Source organism: Cupressus sempervirens, chromosome 10, assembly GCF_028749045.1.
Source record: "Cupressus sempervirens isolate cs-2001-9-10 chromosome 10, ASM2874904v1, whole genome shotgun sequence".
In the NCBI taxonomy this organism is placed as follows: domain Eukaryota; kingdom Viridiplantae; phylum Streptophyta; class Pinopsida; order Cupressales; family Cupressaceae; genus Cupressus; species Cupressus sempervirens.
In genome coordinates, this window is record NC_143127.1 from 408,932,906 (window position 1) to 408,957,139 (window position 24,234).

General features: G+C 37.1%; 1 protein-coding gene across 1 annotated transcript in view; it reads right to left on the reverse strand.

The window, feature by feature from the left end:
• Positions 1-17,008, reverse strand: part of LOC149534420 (cytochrome P450 94A1-like) — a 34,096-nt gene extending 17,088 nt beyond the window's left edge. The window contains exons 1-4 of the mRNA XM_089806022.1: positions 16,900-17,008; positions 16,618-16,817; positions 7,990-8,083; positions 7,681-7,903 (exon numbers count right to left, since the gene is read on the reverse strand). Coding sequence (XP_089662148.1) covers positions 7,681-7,903; positions 7,990-8,083; positions 16,618-16,817; positions 16,900-17,008 — 626 coding nt within the window. The remainder of the gene's footprint in view (positions 1-7,680; positions 7,904-7,989; positions 8,084-16,617; positions 16,818-16,899) is intronic.
• Positions 17,009-24,234: the final 7,226 nt, after the last annotated feature.

Sequence of the window (24,234 nt, forward strand, 5' to 3'; positions counted from 1 at the left end):
GAAGAAAAAAACTTGGACCCTAGTTCCTAGACTAACTGATAAGAATGTAAGTGGTACCAAATGGGTGTTTAGAAACAAACTTGATGAGAATGGTGAGATAACTAGGAACAAGGCCAGACTAGTTTGTAAAGGCTATGCACAAGAAGAAGGATTGGATTATGAGGAAACATTTTCCCTTGTTTCAAGGATGGAAGGAGTAAGAACATTACTTACATATGTTTCTTACAAAGGTTTCAAAGTCTACCAAATGGATGTGAAGTCTACTTTTCTGAATGGTATACTGGAAGAGGAAGTCTACATTGAACAACTAGAAGGATCTATTGATGACAAGAACAAGGACATTGTTTGCAAACTGCACAAAGAACTTTATGGTTTGAAGCAAGCACGTAGAGCATGGTATGAGAGACTGGACAAATATCTTGTGAAGATTGGATTAGAGAGAACAGATGACAACAAAAACCTATATATCAAAGCTAAAAAAGGTAAATATATTTTGATATCAGAAATTTTTGTTGATGATATAATATTTGGAGGAAAAGACACTCTATGCAAATATTTTTCTAATCAAATGGAGCATGAGTTTGAGATGTCAATGTTTGGAAAAATCAAATTCTTTGTTGTATTACAAGTACATCAATTAAAGCATGGCATATTTCTGACCCAATCAAAATACATCAAGGAGATACTCAAGACATTTGGACTGTTGGACTCAAAACCAGTTAGCACACCAATGGAAATAGTACATAAGTTATCAAAGAATGATGAGCAATTGAAGTGAATTAGACAATGTATATATCAATGATTGGGAAGTTGCAATATGTTGTACATAGTATACCAGACATTGCATTAGCTATTGGAATAGTGGCAAGATTTTTTGCAAATCTAAGAGAAAATCATCTAATGGAAATAGAGAATACTAAGGTATCTAAAAGGAACTGATGACTTTGGATTGTACTAAAAGAGGATTGAAAAGTTTGAGCTAAGAGCCTACACTGATGCAAATTGGGGAGCTAATATTGACGATAGAAAAAGCACCAATGGACAAGCACTTTTCTTGGGAAAAAGATTGATTACGTGGACCAGTAAAAAGAAAAGTTGTACCTCACAGTCTACTTCAGAAGCTAAATATGTTGTAGCTACTATTAATCAAGCACCAATATTGTATGTATCAAACATTTTTTGCAAGGTATGAAGGAAGAGGTGAATGAGACTATGATACTTTATTGTGATAATAAAAGTGTTATCAACATATCAAAGAACCCTATGATGCATGCCAAAACTAAACACATTGCAATCAAGTATCACTATGTAAGAGAATTGGTGGAAGACAAACAAGTGAAGATGGAATATGTTAGTTCAAAGGAACATATTGCTGACATCTTCACAAAAGCACTACCTAAAGATGCTTTTGAGTATCTTAGAAGTAAATTCCTTTTCATTATTTTGAGGTAGTTATGGATTCATCTTTTGGGTCCCATGGTATAACCCAAAGGTGTGGTTTGGAGACCCCTCTTATATCCTACAAGGCTTGCTACACAAGGAATGTGGTGGTTGTTAGCTATTGGTGGTTTCCCTCTTCCTTGGTTTGGAGGCTAGCATTGTATTATTTTTTCTAAACAATATCTTGTGACTACCTATGTGCTAGTTTGGGGTGTCATTCTTGACCTTGACTTGGTTTTGGGTATTTCTTACTAACCTAAGTTCTATGTTGGTGATTTTAATCCTATTTATTTTAGCATATTGTATTTGATGGAGGTTGAGCGAGATCTTGATTTTTCTTAGGTTATTCTTTTCTCTCCTCATCCATCCTTTAATGATAGAACCATCTACCTTCTAGATAGTTGAAAGGTTTCATTGATCAAGAGTTCTGATCTTTACTCCTCTTCTATTTATACTCTCTAGTTTGGAGCCTATTTAAGCTCTTTTTTTTTTAACCAAATGGATGCTGATATTTTTGAAGGACCCATTTTGTAGGATGTTTATTTTAATTTTTTTTTTGTTGGAAAGTTTTAGGATGTTCTATCTCCAAGTGGCAGTCTAGTTCTTTTGACATAACCTGTTTGTGGGACTCTCATAACTTTTTATAATGTCTCAATGATCCATGATCATTCTAAGTTATGGTTTTAGGAACCTGAAAATTCCAATGATCCCTCTTGTGTAGAGAATTGTTTCTTATAGTGAGGCCAACGTTGGATGTTGTCTTCTCTTTGGAAGTTAGCTCTTCTACTATCTTATCTTTCTTGGTTATTGTGTGTTTATCTATTTTAGGTTGCTACACCTTTTTTATTTACTTGACACTAGAGTTTCATCTTTTTGGGGTTCTTGATCCCTTTTAAAATATTTTTGTAAGGGTTTTCACGTCCCTTTAAATTTTTTTCTTCTCCTCTAATCAAAAACATCAAATTTTGAGTGATAGTGTATCCTTTGATGACACAAATATTGAGACTAATATTATCATTTAACTTGTTAATGATATGAAAGCTACGTTACAAGTTATCTCAAGAATATTAGAAACAAAATCAAGAATCATATTTTTTTTCTTTAAAGAAAATCCTAGTTCCGTAAACAATTTTGAATCTATTTAGGAGAATAGCCTAGAAATTTTTAGATATAGGCTACCTTTTTTATTCACTGATGTAGATAAAAAGTCAATTTTTTCCCTTTGTCATCAAATATTATCACATAAAATATCTAATAGTTAAATGAAAATTTAATGAATAGAGTAGAGGAATAAAAAATACACAAAAATTCAACAAGAGGATACCAAAATTTAACATGGTTCACCCAATTTGATGCTACATCCACTAAACAAAGAATCTTGACCCTATAAGGGATGCTGACCAAAACCCAAACTAAGCAAATAAAAGTAGAGAAGACAAAACCTTTGATATCAATTAGGCTCCATATAAAAATAACTTTTCAAAAATGGAGAAAAAATGAAAACATACAAGCTACAATAAGAGAATTGGTTGACCAACAAATGGTGAACTAAAACAATATTATATAAGGTTACCATGGAGAACTATATATAAGACCGCAAGTCATTCATGGAGACTATTTATGTGGGTAACAAAAAAATATTTTATTTCATTTGAGACATTTTATATATAATATCAAGGACATCATTAAAAATATTTTTCTATACTTGTTAATTCAAAACTTATAATATAATAATAGTGTTCCCTCACATGACTCATTTTTCACTTGCAAGCTTTATTAATGCATTAGATTGGTCACTTCTCTCGAGTCAAGAATGCCAATATATGGGCATGAGAAATAATTATGAGGATTCATTTCATAGGAAGGTGACTCTCAATCTTTTTTCCACTCCTTACAAGGCTTCATATATTCTAGACTTATCCTTTGGAGTTAGTCAATTTACCAAGGAGTGAGGTGATATTGTTCATGAATTGGTAAACCCTTCTTGGAAATGCCTGAATATTTTAGCTAGGGAAAACATGGAAGGTATCATTTATTTTACATCTTTGGTAATAGTGGGAATATATCAATGTGACATTTGAAAGGTCCTAATACTGCATATGGAATTGAATATCCTTCAATACTTAAGGAGAAACTTTTAAAACATCTTCAACAATTAGTCATGTTTTTAAATATAATATGGATTGGGGAGATACTATATATGAAAATTGAATTGTAAAATCTTAATATTAACACATCTATACTTCATAAAATGGACAAGGATATTTCTTAGTTCAAATTAAAGTTTTAAATATTGATAAATATCAAGAAATTATTATATTTTTTATTTAGACCTAATTTAATATTGTCACTAAGGTTATTTAAGGGAAGAGTCCTATGATTTTCTTTTATTGGGTTATTTGACACTACATCACTTCATCTAGTAATAGGGATAAATTTGAGGTTGAAAAAATTGGATTGGAGGCTGATAACACTAGAGGATAGATAAATTCCAACCATATCAAGTTAGCTTCTCTCTTTGAGACATAATTCTTTATTGAGATTTGTTTTCCATCTTTTCTTTCTTTGTTGATGTTGAATTATTTGAAAAATGTATGTCTTATGAATATATTATATTTGGATATAAGTTTGGGCTTCAACAAAGAGATTGAGTGTGAATGATTTTCTAGAGAATAGTAGATTATGATATTAAAAAAATTGGCACACTAATGAGGTTAGGGAGACCATGATGGAGCTTTCTGTGTGAGGATTTTACTGTGAATTATTTGGTCAAGAATAATTAAAAGTCTATGATTTGATGATATTGAATGAGAGATCAATGATTCATCTTGAGGCGTCACCTTTATGATATTTTGGAGATGTGGCAATCCACTTGATTTTTTTTTTCTTCCATGGCATAGTTTCTCAATACCTATATTCATATTATGTAATCAATATTTTTATTCATTTTCTATTACCCATAAGGGGGGGTTCCTAGGACAAGGTGAGTTTTATGATGATAAGGTCAAGGTATTAAAGGGGGAATATTGGTATAATATGTATGACTGGTTATGATTATTACATAATAATAAACATTATCCAACTATGATTAACTATTGGTAACTCTCATTATCTTCATATTTCCTATATTATCCTCTAATTTTTTGATAAGATAAATAGGTTTTATAGGGACCCTGAAACCCAGAAGTAGCTACAAACCAAGGTTGATAATAAGCAAATAAGCCCAACCAAAAAAAATGAGTCTATTGGCTGATAATAAGCACAAGGCCTAGCAAACAACAAAGGCCAACAAAACGGCCACATCAAACTATCTTTAACATAACTAAGCAAAAGCCAAAATGAAAAGCCAAAAGAGAAAAAACAAAAACACAAAAAGATAGAACAAGAGGGCTACTCTTCATTCTTCTTCTCGAAGCCCTGCATGTTCTGGGCAGCCTTGTAATCTTTTGGTGCTCCTCGGCCTTCTGCTCCTATACTTTCTTTATTTCTTGGTCCAAACTGGTAAAGGTGATGTCAATGGCCATATCATCATCAGACCTGACTCTTTCTCTATCCTTTCTGTCCTCACCTACCAGCAGGCTTTTGTCTTTGAAAAAAATAGTTAAAGAGAGAATATTGTCATTGATCAAATTCAGGAGAGAGATCATCCGACTAGCCAAATTATGATTATAGTTTTCAAGATTCTTAATGTAACTCTCAACTAGACTGGTTCTATCACTTTGATCCTCCTGGTTCTCATTTTTAGTCTTCCTATTGTTGCCCTCCAACTGACAAATCTTCTCTCTGACCTCTTCCAGCTCATGTTATAGCCACTTGATTGATCTGAAATCATCAATCATGCTATTAGGAGTGTTGTTTAGAAGGTTCATACCCATCTCCCTTGCATTATTAGATATGGCCACAATGGCTAGATCAATGAGCTCTTCAAGCTAGGGCTCTTCCTAATTTTCCACCAAAATCTGAGGATTCATAGCTTCTCTATAAATTCCCAATATTGCAGTCCTAACATTGAAATTCCTCCAATATTTTCTCCTATTTTTGAAAAGTACTTCCCCCTCTTTAGCACCAATATTATCCTTTTCCTTTTCCTTAGAGTGAGATTGAGGATGGGGATGAACAGGGGAAAGGGGGAGAATCAAAACATCCAGTCCCTGGTTCAAAACCCTCTCATTATCTGCATCATCCCTCCTCCATTTTTTCCGAGCATGGTCCTCTTTAATCTCCTCTTCCATCTCCTTGTCTTCATCATCAGAAGTCATGTCCTCCTCATCCTCATTATAATCCATATCATCTTTACCAAAGGTTTGGCTGTGGTCCCTTGGGCTCTTTCTTCTAGGGGTTAAATTAGAGGACTACTTCTTAACATGACCCTTAATTTTCTTTCCAAAAGAAACATTCCCCACCTCCTCCAAGCTTATGCTATGAATTTCATCAGAGTCAAAAGAGTAGCTAGAGCTACCATTTTCCTCTTCTGCATCCAGCGAAGGATTGTTGCTGATCATTTGAGATTTGAAGTACTCGTGTATTAGCAGCAACAATCCCTCACATAGAGCAAGGTTGACAATGGGTTTCTTCTTAAAGCTAGTGATAGCCTTACTCATGGAGTTATTATCCTCTAAGTTATTAAATAAAAAATCTAAATGTATTTAATGTTGGTGATAACAATTACAAGAAAAATAATAAAAGGTTAAAATAAAATTTATAATATTGCCAAAACATGGGTGTCAAATAAATTATTTTTTACATTGATTTTCCAAAGATCATCCTCAACAAAGAGAGGATAAATATCATCCATGATGTCTCCAAAATACTTAATATAGGGCTACACAAATAAACCTATAATATATATCAAGAAGTCACCTCGAGGAAATATAAATGAAAGAGAAAAATTATCCGTTTGTATTGAATCACAAGGAGTATCTATTGTCACTTAGGTTTGCACCCTTGTCCAAGGCCTATGCGCGAGGACAACCTAGTGAAACATGGAAACAACCTCCAAGCTGTGGGACTTGAACTATGAGGTTGAGTCTCTGGAGAAGGCTGGCTTGCTCTTACTATCAAGGCACACCTATCTATTCTTGGAGAGGAAAAGGGAGAAGAAGAGCATGAAAGCAAATCTACCTAGTCTAATCTAAGGAGGTGATGCACCAAAATAGAGTGTTCAGACTTCTTTTCTGCCCGTATATGCACTACAAAACCAAAATAACATCCAAAAGACATACACACCCAGACTTATGTCAATCAATAACCACATACAAATCAGGAAACCAACTAAATAACACAAGGAAAAAGATTCACTTATATATTATCCAATAGGTCAAAAATAGATATAGTATGCCAGTCACAAATCTCAACAATACACCAATGAGAGGCAAGATGAATGCACATACACATTGATGGCTGAAGGAGATGATACAAAATGTTATATAGCTTAGAGACAAAGGGAATTTTACACTGTAGATCTGCAAGCAGTAGCAGAGAAATCAAAAAGAGTCGACCGTAGAAAAAGATCACAAAATTGCCTTTATAGTTCAGGCATAATTGAGGATTTTTTGCATTACATTTAATTCTCACCTACTGGCATTAACTTCTCACCCTGGGAATCCAATCAAGGATCTGATTTGAAAATGGTTTGCATACCAAGAAATATCTAATATTTCTCTGAGAGAGAGCCTGGAGAAGATAGAAACGATGCCAAAACATTTCCTGACATAGTAGATAGATCGACTAGATGGATGGAGTGTCTTTCTGCACCTAGTATTCATTCTAAGTTGGTGGCAATTAATAACATGATCAGATTCATGAAAAAACTTTGATCTCTTATCGTTCCTGGTCTCATGAATCTATCAAAGTCAAACAGCCAACCAGGCTATACAAGCCAGCTAGGCCATGTAGGCCAATGATACTCTTTATTTTTTGCCACCTTGGAAGTCCTCCCACAGTTGACCACCTTTATTGAACTAATGGTGCCACCCTTCAAATATTAATACTAACTGTGACAATTACAGTAATTGTTAGTCACCGACCATCAATCTCAATTGGGCCAGTGAGACATGTGTCATCAGGGCGCTATGTCGCCAACATATACATCGTACAGCTTCTTCATAGTGATACAATGCCATCTGTTGATGTCTATAGATTTGATGATCGTGAAGACTCGTCATATGTTGTACTTTCTTCTTACCCTTGGCCCCTCATACCTAGCGCCACCTCAGCAGCCACACTATGCTCGAATGACACCTGGCAGTGCCTGACTGGCGCACCCTAGCGAGACCTGGCCCCGCTGACACATGGAAAAAGGGTGCCATGTCATTATGGTAAAGATCTTGCAACTTCACCATGGCGATATGGCGCCTTCCATCGATCTGACTTAATCTGACGGCAAACAAGATACTGCTCCTCAGTGCATCGATCAATAGGAACCGGCCACATATTGCCATCTGCATTCCCTGCACCTCCAACCCTGGACCCACGAGGACATGTGTCCTCAAGGCACCATCTTGCTAACATAAATCTTGTGCAGCTTCTTCATAGCGCGATGGCGCCTACCATTGATCTCTGTAGATCCGATGGCTGAGATCTTAACCTTTGACGACACTGATGGCATTGAAGATCTGGTCCCATGTGTTGACTGTATTCTGACCTGGCATATGTGGTTGTTCCCCATTGGGCTAATGAAACACGACCCTAGTTTGACAAGGCACCAACTTGGAGGGTCCGTACCACTTTGACCCTACTGAGGGACACATGGCGCTCAGGCGTTATGTCGCTGTTTTAAATCTCTCATAGCTTTTCCATAGCGCGATGGTGCCCATCGTAGATCAACTTCAATTTGATGGTCAGGACCACCTCGTACTCTACACATCCTTCCCTATAAAATCGCTGGGCCTGTAAAACTTTTTGACACGTCGCGAAAATTTTTGATGACGTAACCTGCCCGCCATTAGACCTTTTCGTTGGGCGCTATGTCGCTATGAAGATTTCCCGGCCAACATGCGATAGCGACATAGCGCCTACGGTGCCACAGAACTTTTTTGACTTGCCAAACCTTATGCCTGGCAAGTTGGACCCATCGAACACGCGTCAACAGGGTGCAATTTCGTGAACGTAAATCTTGCGTAGCTTTTGATTGTGAGATAGCGGGCCAACCGTAGATCTTCATCGGATCTGATGATTACGAACTTGCGGGCTGCAAAAAATATCATAAGGCTTGGCATTAAAATAGTATTATCCTTGGGAATTAGCCATTGGACGAGCCGAACATTTGAAATTTGAAATTTGGTAGGGCAAACAAAATGTGGTAACATTCTGGCGACTCACAGGGGACATGCGCCTACTCGATGCATGACCAGTGGCCTCATGTATCCATTGGGCTATGGAGTAAAAAATAATGGGAATCTGAGAACTGTAAAACCCTAACCCCTCTATGAGGAGAACAAAACATTGAAAACCCTAGCTCTGCCTTTGCAACCTCAAAACTGTCAAAACTTCAGAAGCTAGCAACTCAAAGTGAGAACCATGTGCACGCACACTTCTTGAAAAGCAGGAACAACAGAAAAGAAACTAAACTACTTATGTACATGGATTCCCAAATTTTTAGAAATGGGGCTTTAAATAGATACCATTGACTGGAATGGGAAGAATTTCACCATTTGGCCTACTCAACTGAAATGCATTAGCCTGCTTGCAACTGGCAACCAAATAGGGGCCACTCCATAGTGTATCAAACTTGGAATGTCTTCCTAGTTTTGCTCTGTCAGAATCCCACTTTAGAACTAAATCTCCTTCTCTGAAGGTCCTAACCCTAGCCTTCTTGTCAAAACTCCTCTTCGTTTTCTGCTAATGTATCTTTAGGGTTTGCATAGCCTTATTTCTCTTTTCTTCTAGTTCAATCAGCTCTGTCATTCTTACTGACATGGCATTATCTTCAATCAATTCCAGCTAATGAGCCAACTCCAAGGATGGGAATTCCAATGAAATTGGGAGTCTGGCCTCCCTACCATATACCAGCACAAAAGGTGAATTCCCAATAGATCTCTTGGGTGTTATCCTATCAGCCCACAGAGCAGTTCTTAATTTCTTATGCCAGACCCTCTGATTGTCTTCTATTGTCCTCTCCATGATTATGATCAGATTCTTGTTGGAAGACTTAGCCAAACCATTACCCTAGGGATAGTAATTTAATGATGTGCTCAGGTAGATATTGTGATTCATTTCCCATGCACAAATTTGGGTTCCAACAAAAGACTTGGCATTGTCCGAAATGATAGTAGAAGGAGCACCAAATCTAGATACAATTCCATCAAGGAATTCAACAATTGATGGTTCTGTGGCATCCTTCAAGGCAACTACCTCTGTCCATCTAGTGAAATAATCCATAGCAGCCAAAATCCATTTATGACCTGCACTAGATGGAGGATTAATGGGGCCTATAAAATCCAACCCCCACTGGGTAAAGGGCTGATCCACCTAAATAGGATGAAGGGGGAGAGCTGCAAGCCTTTGTTTTCCTAAAAAGAAAGCACATTTCTCACATTTCCTCACATATCCATAACAATCATGAAACAGAGATGGCCAATAATAACCAGCCCTCAGGATCTTCATGGCAGTTGTTCTTGCAAAGAAATGGCCACCATTAGGGCCATCATGAAGTTCCTTAATCATCCTCTCAGCATGATCCTCTTCAATGCATCTCAACAGGGTCCCATTAAAATCTCTTCTGAATAGGATACCATCAATTACAACATAGGAAATAGACTGTAGTCTATATTGTCTTCTTTTAGCTCCGTCCAATCCTTGTGGGTATCCATTCCCTGATAAGAAGCTCTTCATATCATTTATCCAACTCCTTGGACCATTAACATTTCCTTCCTCCTGCTGCTTTGTTATTACCATAGCAGCCTCTTCATCTGAATCTTGGTCTAATAACATTTCTTTGCACAATCCTCTCCCTCTTACCAGCTTGGTAATATGAATATCCACATCATATTCCATTACCCTAGTGATCCATCCAGCTCTCTTTTCACTGATATCCTTGCTTAATAGGAAGTCTTTTACACTGGCATGGGGCACCAACAAATGGATCCTATTGTGGGATAAGAGGTGCTTGAATTTCTTCAAGGCTCTGATGGCTACAAGGGCTTGCTTCTCTACAAAGCTGTACTTATCCTCGTATTCCTTGAGCCCTTCACTAAAGAAGGCTATGGGCTGCTCCTCATCCTTGTCATTTGTTTGAGTCAAGACAACAGAGATACTTGACTCACCACCTAGAGTGTAGAGGATGAAATATTTCTCAAAATTTGGGTTCATGAGAGTAGGGGCCGAGGCTATGGCTGCCTTGATCTCTTCAAAACTCTCCTTCCCTTCCTTGGTCCATGAGAAGACCATACCTTTCTTAAGCATAGTCGTAAGAGGTTTCACCATGGTAGCAAGGTTAGGAATAAACCTTCTTACAAAATTTATCCTACCAAGGAAACTTTGCAGCCCCTTCTTGTGTTTAGGAAGAGGAAGGGCAAGTATTGCCTTTTTTCTTTCTGGATCAATGGTCAACCCATCCTTAGATACAATGTGTCCCAATAATTTTCCTTGGCTTGTAGCAAAGACACACTTGGCTGGGTTAAGGGAAACCCCAAACTCTCTACATCTTAGAAATACCTGCCTTAGATTATTAAAATGATCTTCTACATTTTTTGAATATACAGTTATATCATCAAGGTATACCAAGACAAACTTGTCAATTAATTTTTTGAAGGCCATCTCCATTGCCTTCTGAAATGTGGCACCTGCATTTGTTAGTCCAAATGGCATCTTGCAATAAGCATAGGTGCCCCACTTAGTAGTAAATGCAGTCTTATATCTATCAGATTCTTTAACCAGCACTTGATTATAACCAGAGAATCCGTCAAGAAAAGAGAATCTCCTTGAACTACTGACCTTGGACAGAATATGCTCCATGGAAGGGAGAGGATGGTGATCTTTAAGAGAAGCCTAATTGAGGTCTCTAAACTCCACACACAGTCTAATTTCTCCATTTTTCTTCCTTACAGGGACAAGGTTAGCTACCCATGATGAGTGTTTGATAGGAAATATTATATTAGCCTCTATCAACTTGGATAGTTCTTTTCTCATTAGAGGTTCAACCTTAGGATTCACTGGCCTCTATTTTTGCCTTACTGGTTTGGCAATATCAACTAAATCTATGGTATGCTAAAAAAAACTAGGATCAAATCTTTTTAAGTCATCATATGTCCAAGAAAATACATCATTAAATTATTGACATAACTGAATGAAGTTTTCTTGCTCAGTTTCAGAACATACCTTCCCCACATTTAGAGATTTTCCATCAGCAATTGTAACTGGGGCATAATCATCTTTCTATGCAGCTAGATTCATTCCTTTGCCTCTTGTTTGATCATCATGATTAAAGAAACTCTCCAAGGTAATGAGACACTTGGGAAACTTGTTAGAACTGAGATGAATGATCTGATCACCATACTGATCTTGCAGTCTTGACTAGTTTCTATTTGAGAATTCTGCCTCATTCTGCAAGAAACTCACAATTTTCTCATCAGAATCAAACACCTGCCAATGAGTGTTGTTATTAGGGATGGCAAGCCTCACTACCACCCTTATTTGTTGCTTCTTCTCTTCCTCAAGATTTCCTGGTACATCATGAGATGCACCCACTGCTACAAGTCTATCAGCATATTTATTTTCTTTCCTAGGAATGCTCTGAATATTAAATGCATTGAAGCCCTCAAGCAAATCCCAGACTCTGTGTTTGTAAAGTAGGCCATTTTTGGTGATATTCTGATTTCTCACTTGATTAACTACCAACTCACTATCCCCATATACTCTCAATGCTTGAATTCCTCTCTTTTGGGCAAGTAGGAGACCTTGAATCAAAGATTCATACTTGGCCACATTATTGGTGCAACTGAATTGGAGCCTAAAGGAGAAGTAGTATCTTATTTGTGTAGGAGAGATCAGCATCACACCATCCCCTACTCCATTTCTATTCTTTGAGCCATCAAAGTACGTACTCCATATTCCATTTATATCATCATTGGTCCCAACAAGATCAGAAACTTGAGCATCTTTCTCTATTATGCAATATGTACTAAGACCTGTCTCAAGAGTTTCTAACATAGGCTCAAATTGATATGTATTTGCCCACTCATCCAAGAAGAAATTAGAAATCTCTACTATGGAAGTGACAGGCTTATTTACTAGGTCATTTTCATCCATCTCTAGAATAGGGCAATTCATGTTGATGGGATTGGGGGTGTAAGATTCAGTGTGATGAAGGGCTTGAGGTTCTGCTCTGATTGAGGCATTGGCTCCATATCTAGTCTTAAATGACATATATGACCAATCAACAGATATGAATCCACCAATTTGAGCAGTGAAGTCTCTTGAAAGGTAGATGGCAAAATAAGGCTTGACTTCAGCAATAGATATTTCTTGAACCACAGTGCAACCAGGGCATGCATGTAGGGCCATTTCCACATTCCTAAGGATACCTATAGTTTTGATAGTACTACCATCTAATTGTAACACATCCCTAATAATGGGCTCATATTTCATTCCTAAAGCATCAGCAACACACCTAGGCATTACTGAGCTACTAGCCCCTGAATCTATCATGGAATTGTGGACTAATTTTCCCCCTATAATCAGAGAAACATAGAATGGAGGAGGTCTAACCTTTTTATTTGTCTTCACATCCCTTTCTGGTTGTACTAGACTTGTGGCACTCTCTATGATAGATGGTTGATCCTTGGGTTCAATCTTCTCTAACTCTTGCTGCAGCATCCTCTTCTACATTGGTATGGTAGCAACGACATCCCACATAGAAATATTCACATTGGTCTTCTTTATTTTCTCTACCACACTGAATGGTGTATTAGGAACTTTGGTAGAAACTTTGGGGGCTGCACCTATAAGAGGTTGAGATGGGGCAACATAAGGATCACTTGCATCTTTCTTTCTAGAATCTTGATTTTGCTATTGTGAAGTACTTGTTTGTTCATTTGCTGCATGTGCATGAGGTGTAGCACTTGAAGTTGAGGCCTGCTTAGGAGGAGGAGGGGCAGCATGTTCCATAGCTCTCTTCTTACTTCTTGTGTTATGAGCAACAAAATCCTAATTTACATTACAATGCTCCCCAATCTGATGATTCATGAAAGAGAAATCATCACGTCCTTGAATATATGAGGCCTCCTTGTGATCTTCCTTGTATGGTTGCTTTGTTGTAGGTTCTTGGTCAGTCAGGGCCAAATAAGATTCTGCCTTTTGGCACATGCAATAGGTATAAGAATAGTTGCAGGAAGGACAGAAATCTTGATCTTGGGCCAAGTTATTTTGAGGGACTATAGCTCTATTCTGATTTGAGCTTGAAGCAGAGGCATGACTATTTTGCCTACCCTGATCAAAAGAGCTATTCCACTGATTAGGAGACCTACCACCATTTGGAGCTTGATATTGCAATTGGGGAGGCTTGCCACCTTGAGCTTGCTGCCTTTCTAAAGCCACCACCTTGTTAATCATTTTTTGTATCATAGAAAAACTATCCTCTAATCTCTTCCCTTGGTCCTTCAACTCCCTCCCCTGTTCTTGCAATTTTTTATCTAGGGTCTTCTCTCTTTTATCTGTATTCAACACTAGACCTTGGAGCATCTCTTTGAGTTCATCTATCCCATTTGAGGATGTGGAAGCTTGGGGAACTGGAGTAAGGGCTTGTGATGTAGAAGTTGTAGGAAGAAGGGCTATTTCTAGTTGGTGGTTGGGAACATAAGGAAAGAAAGGCATAGGGGGCCTTGGAGCCAACTTTCCTCCTTGTATCAAGATGTTCTCAGCTTTTATGGCTATCTCATAAGCATTAGGCAAGGTATCTCCTCCCATAGTTTGGATTGTAGTGGCAATATCACTGTTAGAAGCTCTAAGGTAATGGAAGAAGGCATTACCAGGGGTAGGTTTCACTGTAGTAGGTATTCTATCCCATGTCTTTTGAAATCTATAGTTAAAATCGGTCATACACTCATGGGGGGCTCTTTTTATTGTAGTCAATTGCTCTAAAAGTGATAGATAGTCACTCTTATCCTCAAAATGTTTGCATAATCCTGCTCCTAGTCCATCCCAATCAGTTACAGAACCATGAGCTAAGCCTCTATACCATTGTAATGCTTTTCCTTTTAAACATGAGGCTAGAAGTCTGACAACAACATCATCCTCTGTGATACCATGAATATTACAGACATTTGCTACTTCTTGGATATGCTCTAAAGGGGAGATGGAAGTTTCACCAATAAAATCAGGTATACTTTTTAGTGCAGATACTGGTATATCATGTCTTTGGGCTAACAACAGAGGACTTCCACCATTAAAGGTGGCAAAAGCATGAACTATTGGCTGTGCCATGTAAACAAGTGTTCTATTGATGAGTGTTGATGGAAATCTAGGCTGAGTTCGAGCAATAGGAGGAGTAGAGATAGATCTTATAGGTATATTAAGTATTATTACACCCCTAATTGGTGATAATGAAGTTCTAGTCCTCCTTCTAGGGTTTGAAAGAGAAAGCTCTTGATATTGAAATTTACCTCTAGAAGACGCCCTTGTTTCAACTTTGGGCATGAATTTTTGCAACTTTGGCCTAGAACTAGATTTGTTTATGTTCAGAGTCGCCAAGTACTTTGAAGGATCAACCTCTTAAAGGCTTGAATACTGAAGCCAACACTACCTCTTCACCATTAATCTCTAAAACTCTTTCTTCTTGACACCAGTAGAATTTAAATTTTGTTTGAAAAAGTGTCCCATCGGGCGTGCCAAAAACTGTTGTCACTTAAGTTTGCACCCTTGTCCAAGGCCTATACATGAGGACAACCTAGTGAAACATGGAAACAACCTCCAAGCTATGGGACTTGAACTACGAGGTTGAGTCTCTGGAGAAGGCCGACTTCCTCTTACTATCAGGGCACACCTATCTATTCTTGGAGAGGAAAAGGGAGAAGAAGAGCATGAAAGAAAATCTACCTAGTCTAATCTAAAGAGGTGATGGACCAAAATAGAGTGTTCAAACTTCTTTTCTACCTGTATATGCACTACAAAACCAAGATAACATCCAAAAGACATACACACCCAGACTTATGTCAATCAATAACCACATACAAATCAGGAAACCAACTGAATAGCACAAGGAAAAAGATTCACTTATATATTATCCAATAGGTCAAAAATAGATATAGTATGCCAGTCACAAATCTCAACAATACACCAATGAGAGGCAAGATGAATGCACATACACATTGATGGCTGAAGGAGATGATACAGAATGTTATACAGCTCAGAGACAAAGGGAATTTTACACTACAGATCTGCAAGCAGTAGCAGAGAAATAAAAAAGAGTCAACCCTAGAAAAAGATCACAAAATTGCCTTTATAGTTCAGGCATAACTGAGGATTTTTTGCATTACATTTACTTCTCACCTACTGGCATTAACTTCTCACCCTGGGAATCCAATCAAGGATCTGATTTGAGAATGGTTTGTGTACCAAGAAATATCTGATATTTCTCTGACAGAGAGCCTAGAGAAGACAGAAATGCCGCCACAACATTTCCTGACATAGCAGATAGATCAACTAGACGGATGGAGTGTCTTTCTGCACCTGGTATTCATTCTGAGTTGGTGGCAATTAATCACACGATCAGATTCATGGAAAAACTCTGATCTCTTATCGTTCTTGGTCTCATGAATCCATTGAAGTCAAACAGTCAAGCAAGCTATACAAGACAGCTAGGCCATGCGGGCCAATGATACTCTTTATTTTTTGCCACCCTGGAAGTCCTCTCATGGTTGACCACCTTTATTGAACTAATGGTGTCACCCTTCAAATATTAATACTAACTATGATGGTTACACTAATTGTCAGTCGTCGACTGTCAATCTCGACCGGGTCAGTGAGACACATGTCATCAGGGCACTATGTCGCCAACATATACATCATGTAGCTTCTTCATAGTGATATAGCACCATTCGTTGATCTCTGCAGATCTGACGATTGTGAAGACTTGTCACATGTGTGTCGTACTTGCTTCTTACCATGGGCCCCTCATACTTGGCACCACCTCAGCAACCACACTATGCTCAAATGACACCTGGCAGTGCCTGACTTACATACCCTAGCGAGACCTGGCCCCGTTGAAACATGGCGAAAGGGCTCCATGTTGTTATGGTAAAGATCATGCAACTTCACCATGGCGACATGGCACCTTTCGTTGATTTGACTTAATCCGACAGCAAGCAAGATACTGCTCCTCAGTACATTGATCAATAGGAACTGACCACGTATCACCGTCTGCATTCCCTGCGGCTCCAACCCTGGACCCACGAAGACACGTGTCCTTAGGGAACCATCTCGCTAACATAAATCTCGTGCAGCTTCTTCATAGCGCGATGGCACCTGCCATTGATCTCTGTAGATCCGGTGGTGGAGATCTTAACCTTTGACGACAATGATGACGTTGAAGATCTGGTCCCATGTGCTGACTGTATTCTGACCTGGCATACATGGCTGTTCCCCATTGGGCTAATGAAACACCACCCTAGTTTGAAAAGGCACCAACTTGGAGGGTCCATACCGCTCTAACCCTACTAAGGGACACATGGGGCTATTGTAAATCTTGCGCAACTTTTCCATAGCGCGATGGTGCCCATCGTAGATCAACTTCAATCTAACGGTCAGGACCACCTCGTACTCTACACGTCCTTCCCTTTGAAATCACTAGGCCCGTGAAAATTTCTGACACACCATGGAACTTTCTGATGATGTAACTTGCCCGTCATCAAACCTTTCTATCGGGCGCTATGTCGCTATGAAGATTTCCTGGCCAACACGCGATAGCGACATAGCGCCTACGACGCCGTAGAAATTTTTTGACCCGCCAAACCTGTTGCCTGGCAAGCTGGACCCACCGAACATGTGTCAACAGGGTGCGATGTCACAAATGTAAATCTCATGTAGCTTTTGATGGCGAGATAGCACCAACTGTAGATCTTCATTGGATCTGATGATTACGAACTTGCAGGCCGCAAAAAATATCATAAGGCTTGGCATTAAAATAGTATTATCCTTGGAAATTAGCCGTTGGATGAGATGAAAATTTGAAATTTGAAATTTGGCGGGGCAAACAAAATGTGGTAACAGTATCCTACTTCACTGAATCACAACAAACTATGGTTGTAGTAGTACTAGCATCATCAAGAGAAACTATAAGAGTGATCTCAATTGGGGAAATAGAAGCTATTGAAAACAAATTGATACAAGTATGATAAATGTGTTTCAATCATTATTTTTCACTGATGTCAAACCGACTAGGTGTTGGTAAGACAATTGCTTATGTGATTTAAGTACTATCATTTATTTGACTGATGAAGAGGATTTGATCAAATGAGTTAACAATAGCACCTAGAGGAAAGGTTGACTTATGATATGAAAAGGAGTACAGGAATAAGTTAAGAGAATTATATTATAGTGCATTGATAATATACTTAAGGTTGTAATGGTTTGTTATACTGATTAAGTTTAGAAGAATAAATTAAATGAAGTTTATCTACCAAGCTTAACATTATACATAGTGGGTGATGAGAAAAGTTTGTGCAAGCTAAGCAAAAAATTAGTTGGAGCTGAGAAAATCTAATTTTAGTATAAGCCAAGTAAAGTTTAGTTGATGTCGAGCACTAGTAAACTTTAGTTCATGCTGAGTGATTTGATAGAAGATGTTGGGCAACACAATTTGTGTTGAGCATCAAAAGCCAGTTAGTGCTTAGTGTTAGGATTATGAGAAAGATAAAAAAATTAGATGAATCTGAGCTGACAAGTTTGATTTCTTGGATTGTGTGAACCATGTGAAAGATAAGGTTGATGAGCTAATGGCACAAAATTCATGGTGAACTATTTTGAGGTGAATTCAAAGAGGATTGAAGGTGAAGTTTCTAGAAGAGAATAAAATGAAATAAGGGTTAGATTCATTGAATCCTACATAATCTAACCTAACCCTAAAATGGATGATAGAGATTGAACTACAAAATATCTTTATTCTATTTATAGAGATGGCTCGTCAAAAGCAAGGGTTGTCATGTGTGAGAACCTAAGGAAGACAAGGAGTCTAGGCTATTACTTCATTTAGTGACCTAAGTAAAGAGACTACATTGGCAAGAAAAGAAAGAAGACTTAAGGGTATGGATGCTTGAAGGGTGAACAAGTTATCAAAGCTAAAGAGTGTGAAAGCCAAGAAAAATGGAGGACTAAAAGAAAGATCTATAATCTGCAAGTGTGTTGTAAGTTATTATCAGATCCAGCCTTACTGTTACTCTCTAATCATTGTATCAGTCTAGGATAAATCCTTTAGATTAAGGTTGACCTAAAAATCATTTGTAAATCCTCTAACTAGGTGAAATTCCAAGGGAAGTCCTCTAACAAGGCTCACTTCTAATAGGGTGATTGAAATCCTTTAACCAAGTCACATTTAACAATGTGCATCAAGTAACCTTTAACAGGGTTGGCCTTTCACATGGCATCACTTTAGAAGAGTGAGAATGAGTAACATGTTACTAGTGTTTTTTCTCAAATTGGGTTTCCATGTTAAATCATTGTGTCAAATGTGTTATTGAATCTATTATGTTTCATGTTTACATTTCTGCAAATTGATCTGATAGTAACCTACAAGTTTAAGTGATTGCATAATCTAATGGATGCATGCATAATTAAATTTTTTATGGATATGAGTTCACTACTCTATGAAAGGTTTTATTTGTATATTTGGACCTTGGTTAAATGAATCACCCCCACTCTCAATTATTCTAAAGAATTCCAACAATTGGTATAAGAGAAATCTTCTTAAAAGAAGTACAAGAATAAGTTAAGAGAATTATATTATAGTGCATTGATAATCTACTTAAGGTTGTAATGGTTGGTTACACTGATTAAGTTTAGAAGAACAAATTAAATGAAGTTTGTCTACCAAGCTTAACATTCTACATAGTGGATGATGAGAAACGTTCATGCAAGCTAAGAAAAAAATTAGTTGGAGCTGAGAAAATTTAATTTTAGTATAAGCCAAGTAAAGTTTAGTTGATGTCGAGCACCAATAAACTTTAGTTCATGCTGAGTGATTTGATAGAGGATGTTGAGCAACACAATTTGTGTTGAGCATCAAAAGCCAGTTAGTCCTTAGTGTTAGGATTATGAGAAAGATAAAAAAATTAGATGAATTTGAGCTCACAAGTTTGATTTCTTGGATTGTGTGAACCATGTGAAAGATAAGGTTGACGAGCTGGTCGCACGTAATTCATGGTGAACTATTTTGAGGTGAATTCAAAGAGAATTGAAGGTGAAGTTTCAAGAAGAGAATAAAATGAAATAAGGGTTATATTCATTAAATCCTACCTAATCTAACCTAACCCTAAAATAGATGATAGAGGTTGAAATACAAAATATCTTTATTCTATTTATAGAGATGGCTCGTTAGAAGCAAGGGTTGTCATGTGTGAGAACCTAAGGAAGACAAGGAGTCTGGGGTATTACTTCATTCAGTGACCTAAGTAAAGAGACTACATTGGCAAGAAAAGAAAGAAGGCTTAAGGGTATGGATGCTTGAAGGGTGAACAAGCTATCAAAGCTAAAGAGTGTGAAAGCCAAGAAAAATGGAGGACTAAAAAAAAGATCTATAATCTGGAAGCGTGTTGTAAGTTGTTATCAGATGAAGCCTTACTGTTACTCTCTAATCATTGTATCAATCTAGAGTAAATCCTTTAGATTAAGGTTGACCTAAAAATCATTTGTAAATCCTCTAACTAGGTGACATTCCAAGGGATTGATCTAAAGTCCTCTAACAAGGCTCACTTCTAATAGGGTGATTGAAATCCTTTAACCAAGTCACATTTAACAATGTGCATTGTAACCTTTAATAGGGTTGGCCTTTCACATGGCATCACTTTAGAAGAGTGAGAATGAGTAGCATATTATTGGTGGTTTTTCTTAAATTGTGTTTCCATGTTAAATCATTGTGTCAAATGTGTTATTGAATCTATTATGTTTCATGTTTATATTTTTGCAAATTGATCTGATAGTAACCTACAAGTTTAAGTGATTGCATAATCTAATGGATGCATGCATAATTAAAATGTTTTATGGATATGAGTTCACTACTCTATGAAAATTTTTATTTGTATATTTGGACCTTGGTTAAATGAATCACCCCCACTCTCAATTATTCTAAAGAATTCCAACAATTGGTATAAGAGCAATCTTCTTAAGAGGACTAGTTTGAAGGTACTAGAAGGAAAAAGATCAAGAAGTCAAAAATAAAAGTACCCAAGCTTAATAGAGATAAATTTATTGCAAGGAAAAGTATGATGAAGCTACACCTAGGAGGTCTTGGAGATCATACACAATCTACCATTTCTATTGAGCATGCTGATCCTACTGGAGCCCTAACTGCTGAAGATCTGAAAAAGAAGAAAGAACACAACTAGGAAATGTTGGAGATTTCCTCTACCCTAAGCTATGTCGAGTTTGATGATATCAAAGGTTGTGATAGTGCGATGAAATTGTGAGATGATCTACACACTATCTATGGGGTGACAAGAATGTTCTAAGAGCCAAAGCTGAAAGTCTCATAGGTGCATTTGATGATATGAGAATGCATGAATGTGAGAATATTGCTCAATATTGCTCTAGGATAAAAGATGTTGTTAATGCAATAAGAGGAGCTACTAGTAAAATATGATGATACTGTATTAAGTAATTTTTTGAGAATACTACTGCCCACTTATGCTATTAAAGTTTTTGCAATACAAGAATTTAGATGTATGCCAAGGAATGATCTAACTCTTGAAGGTATGGTAGGTAGGTTTACTACTTTTGAGCTATCCAACTTAGATAATTAAAAACTTGAAAATATTGAATCTACTTTAAAAGCTAAGCTATTAATAAAGGAGCCCAATAAGAAGAAGAAGAAAAAAAAAGACAAAATATGTGTCCAATGACAGTGATATAGATGAGGAAGATGTAGATAAACTTGAAGCATTATTAGCAAGGAGATTTCATAGAGGTAAAGATAAGCTTAATGATAAGTTACCTATCATCTGTTTCAATTACAATGAAGTTGGTCATATTGCTACTAGATGTCCAGAGAAGAAGAATTTCATAGGTGGTGACAAGTACAAAAGTAGAAGAGGTGAAGACAACAATAACTACAAAGATAAAGGCAAGAAGTCTTGCTACATTGCTGAAGAGGAAACAAAACATGGATTTGGTGATCATGATGATGAAGAGGTGTATGTTCCAACGAAGGATAAATTTGATGAGGATGAGGCAATTGCATTAGTGTCTTGTGTGAACAAGAATGATAGATGGATCATTGATAGTGGGTGTTCACATCACATGACTTGAGATAAAAGTAAGTTCATTACCTTGAATTATTATGATGGAAATAATGTAAGGTTTGGTAATGACACAAAAGATGGATTTGATGATCATGATGATGAAGTGGTGTATGCTCCAATGAAGGATAAATTTGATGAGGATGAGGCAATTGCATTAGTATCTTGTGTGAACAAGTAAGATAGATGGATCATTAATAGTGGGTGTTCACATCACATGATTTGAGATAAAAGTAAGTTTGTTACCCTGAATTATTATAATGAAAATAGTGTAAGGTCTGGTAATGATGCACCATGTCTGATAAAAGGAAAATGTTCTATCAATCTCATAAAAAAGATTTTATGTGACAGTTCTTTCTATTTTGAAGGACTTAACTATAATTTGTTGAGTGTGTCACAGCTGAATAATTTAGGATGTAAGCTTGAGTTTGAAAACAAGATTGCTAAGTGTTAGAATTTACAAGTGGGAAGAATACTTCTGAGAGGGGGGTGGGGGGGTGAATCAGAAGTACCAAGCTTTAACCTCTAAAACTTATTTAAATAAAATCAATCACATGCATATAACAAATCTAATCAACATGAAAGTAAAGACATGCATGAAAATAGATAACACAATATTTGATCACCCAAAAACCCTCCAAAATGAGAAGGTAAAACTGGGGTGGGGATGACACCCACAACTTATCACTACAGCAATATGTAACTTGTCAAGGCTACAAAGTTTGACCACCATCAATGGTCTACCCTGTGAAAGGCCTACCTTATTAAAGGCTCTACATTGTTAAAAGTGACTTGTCTAAGGGATTTACAAATATTCACTTGGAATGTCACCCTGTTAAAGGATTTAACATCCTGTTAAGGATTTACAATATGACTGCTAAACCAACCTATCATCATAGGATTTTCATTCTCCTAATACAATGTCTAGAAAGTATAGTAGAATTTATTGACCTGATGATTTACAATCTTTAATTGTTGATTCAAGATCCTTGTTTTGTACAATCTGATCTAATCCCTCTTGATCTAATATAACTCTACTTGAAGTTCTGATACTCTATTTTGATCAACTTGATTCTACAATGTTGTTTCTCTTTTATTTCTTTACACCCCTTAAAACTTCACTAGCATTCTCTCCTTACATTCCTTACAATTCACACGACTCTATATGAAATTGAATTATGGGGTTTTGACCTCCTTAAAAAGGTTTCAAGACTTAGGGTTAGGTATGAATCTATGATTGAGATTCATCCATCTTTTCCCGCTCAATTCTTTCCATTTTTTGATTGGTTGCATGTTGATTGCATAAGGAATGTAATAGATTCGATCTTATCTTTTAGATCCTTCGAGATTCATCTTGAGTTGGCTCAAAAATAATTTACATTTGAGTTTGTGAGTGCATATACTCTTATATTAATTCTGTGTTACTTGACACTTAGTGATTGCTAATGCTCGACACATAGAGGAATTCTATCTTGCTCAGCTTCTATAGTAACTCTATCTTGCTTGACACCTATGCTTTACTTGGCACATATACTGGCTCGCCATCAATTGTCACGTGGCACTTGAAACTTTCTCAACACTTGAAACTTGTTTAACACTTGTTGAATTTTTGGCTCGGCACATATTGTAGGTCAGTATCAACTTAGAAATTTCTTAAGTGTGTTGACACTCGATTTTCGAAAATAATCTGAGACCATCAATCTCCACCTTTGACATAAGTGTCAAAAACACTTAACTAAACATTATGAATCTGATCTCTATGAGTATAATATACATCTTGTTTGGCATATGTACAAAACTTCAAAAACTTGTTCAAAATTTTGTATAAGACTATATACCTCAAAACTTGTAACTTCCCTTGAGCTAATGTGCCATTTCTATATTCAAAACTCCTTATGCTGGATTTGACTCATGCTGTTTCCATGCTCTGCCTTATCATTCTGCTCTTTTCTATTTCTACTCTCCCTTGCACACATCTTCCCTTGTAGTTTTTGTATCCTTTTGGCTTTATCTCCTTATCTCCTCAAAACCCAAAATTTTATTATCTCCCCCAATTTTTTATATCTCCCACTTTTGGTATCTCCCCCTTTTTGGGTCTCCTTATTTATTATCTCCCCCTTTTTGATACTTATTTCAAAGGGTTCTATGAATTAATTGAATACTTAGCCAAAAAGGATTTGTTTACCTCCATTATGATCTTTAGAGCAACATCCCAATTGTTTAATGCAATTTCCAATGCTTTGAGTTGGATGGCTTTCTCTACTACAAGTTGTACTAGGCTTTCTAATGTAGAAAGATTGGGATCTTTCTTCAAGATATTCTCTACATAGGCTAGTTCTTTGTGCAAAACTTC